This window comes from Papaver somniferum, chromosome 3 (assembly GCF_003573695.1).
Source record: "Papaver somniferum cultivar HN1 chromosome 3, ASM357369v1, whole genome shotgun sequence".
NCBI classification, from domain to species: Eukaryota; Viridiplantae; Streptophyta; class Magnoliopsida; order Ranunculales; family Papaveraceae; genus Papaver; species Papaver somniferum.
In genome coordinates, this window is record NC_039360.1 from 131,812,402 (window position 1) to 131,821,560 (window position 9,159).

General features: G+C 36.3%; 1 protein-coding gene and 1 long non-coding RNA gene across 2 annotated transcripts; one reads left to right on the plus strand and one right to left on the minus strand.

The window, feature by feature from the left end:
- Positions 1–784: 784 nt before the first annotated feature.
- On the minus strand, positions 785–3,270 carry LOC113357399 (mavicyanin-like). Its single transcript, XM_026600774.1, has 2 exons — positions 2,963–3,270; positions 785–1,369 (listed from the first exon to the last, which is right to left on the minus strand). The coding sequence occupies exons 1-2, from the start codon at positions 3,138–3,140 to the stop codon at positions 1,005–1,007; spliced, it is 543 nt and encodes a 180-aa protein (XP_026456559.1). The 5' UTR covers positions 3,141–3,270; the 3' UTR covers positions 785–1,004.
- Positions 933–2,010, plus strand: LOC113357400. The gene is made up of 2 exons (XR_003363607.1): positions 933–1,226; positions 1,309–2,010. It is a non-coding gene; the product is annotated as an uncharacterized LOC113357400 (long non-coding RNA).
- Positions 3,271–9,159: the final 5,889 nt, after the last annotated feature.

Genomic DNA, 9,159 nt, shown 5'->3' on the forward strand with positions numbered 1-9,159 from the left:
TCTACTTGGTAAGAGTTGCCATGAATGCTGCAGCAAATCGTCAGTATTTTGCCTTGTGTTGGTGTTGGTAATGAGGAGTGAGACGACTCCTCCACCATGCTAATTGGCTCAAATATAGTATGGATACGCTCGTTTTCTCAGTGCCTAATTCTATAAACGGTTCGAATAACTTGTAGGATGTTCCTTTATCCTTTTTCTAAGCATCACCCGTGAGGCTGGAGACTTGACTGATTTCAACGATGATGGCTTCTGTGGAGTAAGTTAGCATCTTTTGTTCAGTTTTCTTACACTTGGGCTACACCATGTGTAGATATCTCATCGCCACTATATAAAAAAAAAGTACATGCTAGTACTGATGTCATAGTACAAGCCAGTACTATATTACCAATCATGTACCACTTATAGTACTACAACGGCATATATATGTGCCTTAGTATTTCTTTTTTGTGGTGCAGTGATGATGAGCATGTTGTGTTCCTCCTTCAGCTTCTGGTAATGGCTGGTTCAAGTTAGTTAAAGCTACACCTGGAGACACTCATCTCCATTTTGTTTGTCACTCGTGCTAGATTCGAAGAGTTGAACAGCCAGTTGGATAGATGATGGTTCAGGAAACTGAGAAGAATACATCTCTCAGCTTTGGCATGCTAGAAGTGGCGAGCTTGCACATAAAACTAACATCTTCTGCTCAGGTAACTCGTTCATTTCAGATCCCTTTGTATACTTACCTTTCATTAGTAATGTTTTTGAGGTCAGACTTCAGTCGAAGACTAACTAATTTCAAAGATGATTTAAAGAGAAAAACTTTGTTTCTATAATAATATCCTGCCAACATCCAAGATAACTTCTGAGTTCCGACCTCATGAATATATAAACCACAAAACTGATCAAGTTCAAGAATCCACTGGCAAGTACCAAATGACAGCAGTTCTGATTCCCTCACACATAAAAAAAAAAGCGACTACCCAAATGAGAAAAACACTGAAATACACACTATAAATCTATCACTAGAAACCAAATCCTGCGAAAATAGTCAGAACAAGGACCATCGACTTGCCAAGAACACCAATGGAAGGAATAGCAGCACTGTTTTTGGGAGATGCAGGTGTATTTGCTGGTGCGCTTGAAGGTGATGCAGCAGGTGATGTAGCTGATGAGGCAGTTGTCAAACGAGCAACCCGGATATCAACTTTCTGACCTTGCTGGCAATGATCAGGAAAGCCACAGAGGTAGTAGTAATGACCATTCCTTGTAATAGTGATTGAATCATTTCCAGTTGTGAAAGTCTTGAGTGGAGCCGTTACATTGCAGGCCTGGTACTGAGGGTGAGTTACTTGCATCACATTGTGGTACTGAGTCTTGTATGTGAACACTACATGTTATGAACAAACCAGAAGCAACTTCAGTAAAACGTAAGCAAAGAGTAGGGACATACAACAGCTGGAGAAGACGATTAATGTATTTGTTAGACTACTTATCCAAATCTATCACATTCAATGATGTCTACATTATTCATCCAGCGCCGAAGTATAGTCCAGTCAAGTGTTCTAAAAACCAAATATCACATACATGTGAGAGAGAGACAAAGTTTTCTCCACTTGTAGAATGGCGTTCATATTAGGGCAAGTACATAGGGTGTGGGGCCGCGAAGCACGTTCTTGTTTGGCCATGGAGAAATAAGACATGATATCCCACTAAAGTTTGAGGACCATATCCATTCAGGGTTCATTCAAGTGGGTGGACACCATTTCCATTACCACAACAAAATATTGAGGAAACAGTGACTAAACTAAACAGTATACGCACAAGGAAAACAACAGCATGAGCATAAAACAAATTAGAAAAAGTGAATAGGATGCCGACAGTGTAAGCATGTTTGTAACTTGAGCATGAGAAGCATTGAATCCATCATTACTTTTCATTAGTATATGTTTTCTTTTTACCGATTAGTTAAATCTAAGAATGAAGTAAAATACAGTGATAGAGAATATATTAATCATGTTGTTATGAAAAGTGGTGTCAATTTCTAAACAATCTTTGCTTAAGTAATTCTTAATTTGGCTCAAAGCTCAAGCATCATCATGGTGGAATTATGTCGCACAAGAGGTGGAGCCATGTGCCCCCACCATGCTAATGAGGCCTGGTAGACCTAGATCAGTCCTAAAACAGTCTGTTTCTAATTACTAAAATGCTAACACAAAATGGCATAATTATGTTTCAGTAATTTTTTACATGATTAACACATGGCAGCCACTCTGATTTACTACTACTGTGCTCGGATCAGATCAGTGTACGTGTCGAAAACCTACTATCATGTGTGTTTAGGCAAGAATTAGGATGTAAAGATTCAACAGTTTCATAGTGATATTACTCCCTCATTAATGACTAGTCTGTCTCTGTTACGAAAAATTCCTAGTTTTGGAAACAGAGTTTAATACACTTGAATTCTAAGTTTGACTGACAATTCCCAATTTACACCTAACTCATTAGTACAACGGGGCATCTACACATAAAATACTCACACTTAAATCTACAAGGAACCGATGAAAAATACATTCTAATAAGAGATGAAATTAGGCCAGATAAAATAAAAAGAGATGAAATTTGAAGATAATTTTTTTTTTTTAAAATGGAGACAAAAAAACAGAGATCCTTAAAAACATAATTGAAGAAAATTCAGGGTCCTTACATAAATGTCAAGGCGAATACCCTAAGAAATTTAAGCAAAATATGTGTTAGAACTGAAATCCTCAAAAAAAAACTTACAAAAGTTAAAAACTAAATTAAAAACTAAAAACAATAGTAGTGAATTATTTGCACAGTAAAACACACTTTGAGAGGAGATGGGTGAAGATTATTGAGAAATTTACAAACAGTCCTTCAAATAACACTTTTAAGACCCTAAAGGAAACAAGAAGCATAATTGGAAGAAGAATGAGAAGTTTTAGTAGTAGCAGTGACTTACAGATGACATCTCCAACACGGAAAGTCTTAGAAGAAGACCATTTTTGGTAGTCAACATTACCCATGGTAGTCCATCCAGGTTCATCTCCAACTTTGTAAACAGTAGCCATTGATACTTGAAGTAACATCATACTAGTTGCCATTAACAAAACCATGAATCTCATCTTCCCTGCAGCCATGACTGACGATCAACACAGACTGAAGAAGTATCAGAGAGAGGGAGAGAGAGAAAGATGAGTTACAGACTGAGAGAAAGAGAGATGTAACGGTAGATATCTTTAAAGGAGGAGCCTAGCTAGGTTGATATTTAATGTGAGCGTCTTTAAGAGAGAAAGAGAATGAAAAGATCATGTACGTATGTATGCAGTATGCACAAGTAGAAATACAGTGCAACAAACAAGAAAACAGTAAAGAGAATAAGACATTTGAAAAAGGAATTTCTAACTTTTTCTTGCTTTTAGTTTGGTTCGCATGCTCATTAAATGGCACCTCATATTTTCTTCATGGGGGGATCAAGCTTATCTTTATGGCTATACACACCCACCCCACCTAATGAAATTTGTGTGGTTTCACACAAGTTTTGAAGCGATAAAGCTCATCAGCTCACTGTGTTCAAACATTTGGCAAGGCTACCTAGTGTGATTAGATTAAGGTCTTGGTAGTAATTTCAACAAAAAAAACAACAAAAAAACAGGGGTAGTATTTCCACCATCATGAAGACTTAAATTAGGTTTTACTTTTTTTTTTCTTTTTTTTAACCAGGATTAGTTTGTTGGTTGTCTTATGGTTGTACTTGTCATATACTACCAATTCATGGGTGCAGAGCGCTTTTATTATCTTTGTGGTTGTCTTATGGCTGTACTTGAAAGGGAAGTTTATATGGGTTGGACATGTCTTTGGGTCCAAGTGAGGTTATGACTTATGAGAGTGTCACAATGAGGTGAGCATGATGTATTCGTCTTTTTCTTAAACCGATATTTTAAGCTTAACTAACCACCATTAAACTAACATTCAATCCAAAATGTGACCAAGACTTTTTCTGATATCACATATTACTAGTGCTATATTAGTGATCTGATACCATCACTATTTATTTTTTTTTTATTTTTTATTTTTTTCTGAAGTGGGAAATTTTCGAATTCAAATTTAAAAGTGTAAACAAAAATGATACCAAAAGCCATAAATTCTATTTACTTTGTCGACCTAAAATATGTTTATGGACACGGAATCTAAAAGAGTTGAAAAGGACGGGATTAGGTGCCTTGGAGAATTTGAATTCTAATTTGATTACCAGAAAAAGAAATGCCTTCCACTAATATTCCTTTGTCACATACATGCCCGTAGATCAAACCTTGTAGTGGAAGAGTTTATGGAACATGTCATCTTCCATATCATTTGGAATAGTTCATGGAAACTCAAATTTTATAATAGGAATCATAAAAATTCTAATTCAAACCACGTTTAACACGAAAAAGAAGAGTGTTTGATTTGGTAAATGGTATTTGGTTAAAAATTTGCATAGTGAGATACGGAATACTTTACTACGCTAGTTTTGCGTTATTTTGAAGCATTTTTTAATTTTTAGCATGCTATTTGGAACACCATTTAACACTAGTCAGATTATCGTTTCCGTGTATCACACACCATTCTACAAATAGATCATGGAATCTATTAGATTTGATATCCATACTTTTTCCAAACTTGGAATCGGTTGGATTCCACCATAACACTTGCTCTTAAAGCAAGTTTTATGACCGACATTTTATGCCATCGTTTGGAATAGGTTATGGAAGGTCACGTCTAGTAATGGAATAATTTCAAAACGCAAAAAAATAGCATTTCGTTATCTGGTGTGCATTTATTAATTTGTAATATCCCAAATAGTAATTTCTTAGACACTTGCTCTCTTTTAACATGACTTGAAATGGGTTACCCTTTTTCGAACGTAACAATATACGATTGCTAGAGGGGGTTACTGTAATTAGAAGTGGGTACCCTTTAAATACTACCTATATGATTTGACAAATCAAATTTCTTCGATGAAATATCCAGACCAATGTAGTTAATATATATCGGATATCGGTTTATCTCGACCGGGACCGATACACTGGTACGACTTTATATCGGGGATATTATCGTTGAAGTACTGGTGTAATAGGTTCCAAATTTAAGATTATAGTTTTATAGCAAACATTTTCTTCACACATTTTCGGTTAAGATATAACAAATATCATCAATTTTATCAAAACACAAAAGAGCGTAACTTCTATAACTTTAAATTCCACTGCCTAAAATAATAATTAAACAAGTTCAAAGTTCAAACTAGAAACAGGAGAGTAACTTCAATAACTTTAAAGTTTACTACCTAAAATGATAATTAAACAAGTTCAAACTAGAAACAGGAGAGTAACTTCAACAACTTTAAAGTTTACTACCAAAAAAGGTAACTAAACAAGGATATTATAATTTTTAATCAAAATAATACGCGTTATTATAGATATCATTATCTTCAATAACTCCATTAGATCCACCAAGTAGTCCATACTCAATGTCTACCATCAATTGATCAGTATCATATCCATCATACTCAGAGTCGGTTGGGTAAGTAGACTTACTTCGCGAGCTACATGCGCCTATGCTACCAACTGGCCCACTTTCTTCACCAAGAATATCTTGCAAATCATCCAAATTTACATTATCACCTTGCACCAATGTAGTACGACTCAAGGATCGGCCCTTGCTCGGCTTGGGACCGATCCCCGAGTATTTCCCCATCTCGGCCGAGCCAGACCGATTAACTCGGTGAGTCATACTTGTGCATATAGTTTCTAGATATGTGATTTTTTTGTGATGTGGAAGAAGAATGAGAATAAAAATGGTGAAAAAATAGTTCAAAAATAAGTAGAAACTTATAGAACTGGCTATTACTTGTGCCTCCACTGCTGGTTTAAGTTTTTAGGGTTTCATATAGTGGTTTGGGAACTATTTTAGTCCTAGACTGCCAAGTAACTTGGTCCGAGTCACAATTAATTCGTTCCGAGTCACGACTAACCCGACAAGTATATAAAGAATATCCTGCTCGGCCGAATTTTTGAGGATCGTATCGGCCAAAGACCGATACCCGGGTTACTGGCGAGTAACTCGGCTGACTCGGCCGAGGCGTACTACATTGCCTTGCACATCCAAGTCATCCAAGTTTTGTGTCATAAAGAAAAATATGATCACGATCTTTCTCATTATCATTATATTCTGCAATTTCTTTATAACGACGCCGCAATTTCTTGTTATATTGGATAAAGACAATATCACTCAGTTTCTGTTGTTTTATGCGATTTCGCTTCTTGGAGTGCAACTGAAATACGAAAAATAATAGGTAAACTAATTGTTTCATGCATTGTTGCTTGTTGTGTTAAGAAGAAAACAATATACATTGACTTAGCGATACAATCTAGTGTTAGTTACTGAAGTTCATGACTTAAAACAAAATACAAATGTGAAAACAGAACAAGTAAGACTTACATTCTGAAATGTGCTCCAGTTTATCTCACATGGGGAAGCAGAAGAAGTAAGACTCATACCCTGATTGCAATTTTTTGTAGGTGAGGGACATCGATTCCTCCATATGTAATCCACCAATCATCTGTCATAAACACGGACAAATTAGTTATCAATACAAACCTATCTAACACAAACGTAATCAAAGTTTAAACTTACAGAACAGGAAAACTTACGAGGTTGATCTTTGTCTCTTTTTTTTTTTGCAAACCGGAGTTCCCAGAATCCCATGATTAAGCATCATTATACAATCTCAATTCACTTGTTGCTTGTTCAAGTTCATCTTCATTGGTTATAAGCCTTTCCGTAGTTGCGTGAAGTCCCATTTTGAAATCTATGTACTTTGGATCATTATCCATCAACTGAGATGGAATCTTATAGAATGAGAGGATTCAAATAATAAGCAGCACAATGTAAAGGATGATTAAAGTTATTCTTCCATCTTTTATCAAAAACAACCTAAATTATAGCCCAAGTATCATTATCTTCACTGAAATTATTCTCATGTTAATCCCTTGCTATTCTCATTGCATCATAAAAACAAGGCATTGTAGGTTTGCGTTCGATATGCACTAACCTTACAACCTTAACTAAAGGCTTTAACAAAATACACCAGTAATCAACATCTTCCCAAAATGTACTACTTGTAACAATTTTAAGTGCATTAATACCCAAAGTTTCTTTTGCAAACCTAGTTTACACCCACCTATAGTTAACAAACACCGTTTGCAGAGGAGTTTTATACTTTTGAAGACTCTCTATTGTGTAGTATTGAGTTGCAAATCTAGCTTTATAAACCTATGTAAGTTTGCACGTGTCAACTCCCTCATTAAGCTCAATACTTGAAAATGAGCATATATATATATGTAACCAGTCTCTTACCTAGAGTGACGGATGGCTTGATTCGTGGAAGCTTGTCACCAAGTTCTTATAGCATCAACTGAACACAATGAGCACCACAAGGAGTTTAAAATAGATTTGGGTATTGAAGCATTAAATCATTCACTGCCTTTTTAAAGTTTGAACCATTATATGTAATAAAATGAACTATATTTTCTTCCCCAACATCAACAGTTACCTCCTTTACAAGCTTGTGTATGGGGGAAAATGATTTGCTGGTTTTTACGGAATTGAGGAGACGATCGTACGAAGGGGTCTCCTTGAACCGAGCGAAATGTTTAAACTCACACAGATGTAACGCTGCAAAGGGGGTGCTTTGAATTCGAGAGATCAATCTGTAGTACTCCGGCCTAAACGAAGACAATGGCCGTTCTAGAGTAAATTCGGTCACAAGAGAGGATAGGTTGATTTGTAGGAGGGAAGCTCAGAAATCTGTGCAATCAATAGTAATCGAAGATTGTGGGTGTGTTGTGAATTCTGAATATGATAAGTTCTGAATGATTGAAATTGCTCAATTGAGAGTAATTACTCAATTGATGAGTTGTTAATCTCGTATTGTCAGTTTGACGTGAGATTGATGATGTTCTGTTGTTTTCAATCATGATTCAGAGACTTATTTATATTGCTGGAATTGTAGACACCATGACTCCATGAAGTGGGACAGTTGATGGAATAAAGGAGTAGGGAAATGGAAATCGTGTTTGAAACCAGTTACTCATCGCGCGGAGACTTGGTCAATTTTCCATCCACCACTTTGTTAATCCCTTCAACTGATTGCACGACTTGCTCACATTTTAACGTGTGTTTGAACACACGTGTTGTAGACCACCATACCAAAACCCTAGTTGATATCCCCCAAAGTGACACGATTGACGTCTCATGGTTAATTTAGTCAATTGTTGACTTCATGACATTCAGGACGATGAGTCCATGTATTTGCTGAGTGGAACATGATTTTGTAAAATGTTCTGAAACTCATGAATTGAACGTGCCTGTTGAGACAGAGACGTGATCTTCATGTTGAGTTGAGCAAGTATTGCTCATTCGATGAATTGTTGAATATTGAGAATTGACCGATATTCCTTGGTTCGAGAAAATATTGCTAGTTTGAGCAAATATTGCTGGTTCGAGCAAGTATTGCTCATTTGACGATTTGATAACATGACCGAATAAAATATTTAATTTAAGTTATTGACTGTTGGGTCAAGCAAAATAAAATAAATGTTAATTATGAAATTAACATAGAATTATCAGAGTATTTGAATCTGCTCAGAATTGTATTTCTGCAGAGCTCTGGATTCAAAACCTTAATTTACCAAAATAGTGATTTGTTGCAAATCAATGTTAAGTGAAGCAAGAACCGGCCTCATGGGATGACGAGTTCACCATGTATGTCCACATGCTCGAATGAGCAAAAAATACCAAAGTCCTTGAGGAACAGTTTGGTGAAAGAATGATCAGATGCTGGTTTAATCATTTATTAAAATAATGCTCGTGTGAGCGACAAATAATAAAACCTGAGGGACCGACCAAGAGGTCATGGGACCGGCTCTTGGTGGATGTGGGACCAATGGATGATCGTTCGAGCAAACTTCCAATTGTTTGGGAAGAGTTTGAACCTAATATGAGCAACTGAGCAAATTAGGTTAAAATCATTAAAGCGTGTGGGACCAGTTGTTTGCAAGCCTCAGGGTCACCCTTGGTCGGTCAAGGGGAAGTGCCCATGTCACCATAATGTTTGCG

What these genes read in the sequence shown, in the direction of transcription:
- LOC113357399 (XM_026600774.1), bottom strand. Translation starts at nt 3,140, where the DNA reads ATGGCTGCAGGGAAGATGAGATTCATGGTTTTGTTAATGGCAACTAGT. An exon ending in CCGTGTTGGAGATGTCATCT is followed by an intron (nt 1,370 to 2,962) that starts GTAAGTCACTGC and finishes CATAACATGTAG; the next exon opens with TGTTCACATACAAGACTCAG.